The 1543-nt window shown below is 24.2% G+C and overlaps 1 protein-coding gene across 1 annotated transcript in view; it reads right to left on the bottom strand.

Moving 5' to 3' along the window:
* LOC111637630 (early endosome antigen 1-like) overlaps positions 1-1060 on the bottom strand; it is a 71510-nt gene extending 70450 nt beyond the window's left edge. The window contains exon 1 of the mRNA XM_023383164.1: positions 960-1060. Within this exon, the coding sequence (XP_023238932.1) occupies positions 960-1022 (63 nt within the window). The 5' untranslated portion in view covers positions 1023-1060. The remainder of the gene's footprint in view (positions 1-959) is intronic.
* Between the last annotated feature and the right edge of the window lie 483 nt (positions 1061-1543).

Raw genomic sequence — 1543 nt, 5'->3', positions numbered from 1 at the left:
ACCTCAAATTTAAGAGTTTCAAGCATTTCAAAAAAAAAAAAATGTATTGAGAATTTCATAAACACTGAAAAAACCTAACAAACCAGCGACAAAATTATAAACTAAGTGTGAATGTTTTCACCCATGTTAAATGGGCATCATCAGGCAACAAACTTATGAGAAAAATGCTGGGAACTGCCTAACATTTGCACTTAGTTTATAATTTTGTTGCTGGTTGTTAGGTTTTTGAAGCGTTTATTATTTTCTAGTTTTAACCAGTTGTAAAGTAGCAGTTGTTAATTGAGAATTTTATTTGACTGCATGAAAATCAAAAAAATTATTTTTTGTATAAATAAAAAAGTTATGACAACTATTGAAAGAGTTCAAATAGCCTTGTGTATTGTTGATTCATCATCATTTAAATGAGAAATTGTTTTATCTATCTAAATAAACTGTTTTGACAAATAAAAAAAATAGCAATTAAGTTTAGATTAAATTTAAAAATTAAAATTTAGTTTCCAAAATTTTGTTAAGAATCTTGCAGTTATTAATAATTCAACATAAATAAAACTTATTAATAAGTGTAAAATATTTTTTGTAATTCAGAATTTATTATTCTGTTAAATGAAAAATCTAATAGAGACTTAATCAATAATTCACTTTTTTCAAAGGCAATAAAGACTTTAATTTTAACAATAAATATCATAGTATATTTAATAGACAAATAATTTATGCTGAAAAATACTTTTGATTGTATTTTTCAGGCTTATAAATTAATTTGTAAAAACTTTCATTTTTAAATTTAAAGATTCAATAAAAACTATTTTCCAATTGAAAATGGTACATTTGTGTTCATTATAATTTTTTAACTTTGTGATAATTGATAATATCTATTGTAACTATCTAAAATTTATTAAAAATTCATTGATATCATTAATAAAACAAAATTATAAAAAATAATTAATAATGCAAATATTTACACTAAGAGTTGCTTTCCTCTGGAATTTATCCTTTTCATGACGTAAAGAAGTATTTGATTCCATACTTTCTGAAAGCTGTTTTCGTAATAAAAGTATCTCAGATGAAGCTGAAATAAATATATTTATTATTTATATTTATTATTATAAGTTTCAAAACTAAATATACAATATTTATAAATTTTTTGAAAAATAGTTGCAAAAGATGGATATACTTTTTAAGACATTATTATGTTTAGTGGGTTATACTCGGTTCACACTGGTGTCTGTGTACTATGCCGGACCAGAGTCAAGACATAGCAACCAAAATAAAACTAAAATTAAATAAGTATGTGTCAGTGTCTGTATTCAGGAATTTCCTAACAATATGGCATGTATTCAATATAGTGGCCTTCTGTAGTGTTAGGTATGTATTTCTATTCAATTGTAAAGTTCCCAGGCTTTTGTGTAGTGTGTGTGGTATAGGGATTGTATACCGGTTTACCGATAAATTGACAAAAAAACATTCGGTAAACTTACTGGTAAAGTTTTGAAATTTACCAGTAACATGGTAAATGAAAAATTCATACTAGAAAATTTTATGTAGA

This window comes from Centruroides sculpturatus, unplaced genomic scaffold (assembly GCF_000671375.1).
Source record: "Centruroides sculpturatus isolate CEXI.00-Female unplaced genomic scaffold, Cexi_2.0 scaffold1133, whole genome shotgun sequence".
In the NCBI taxonomy this organism is placed as follows: Eukaryota; Metazoa; Arthropoda; class Arachnida; order Scorpiones; family Buthidae; genus Centruroides; species Centruroides sculpturatus.
This window is presented reverse-complemented; position numbering and strand designations above follow the sequence as displayed.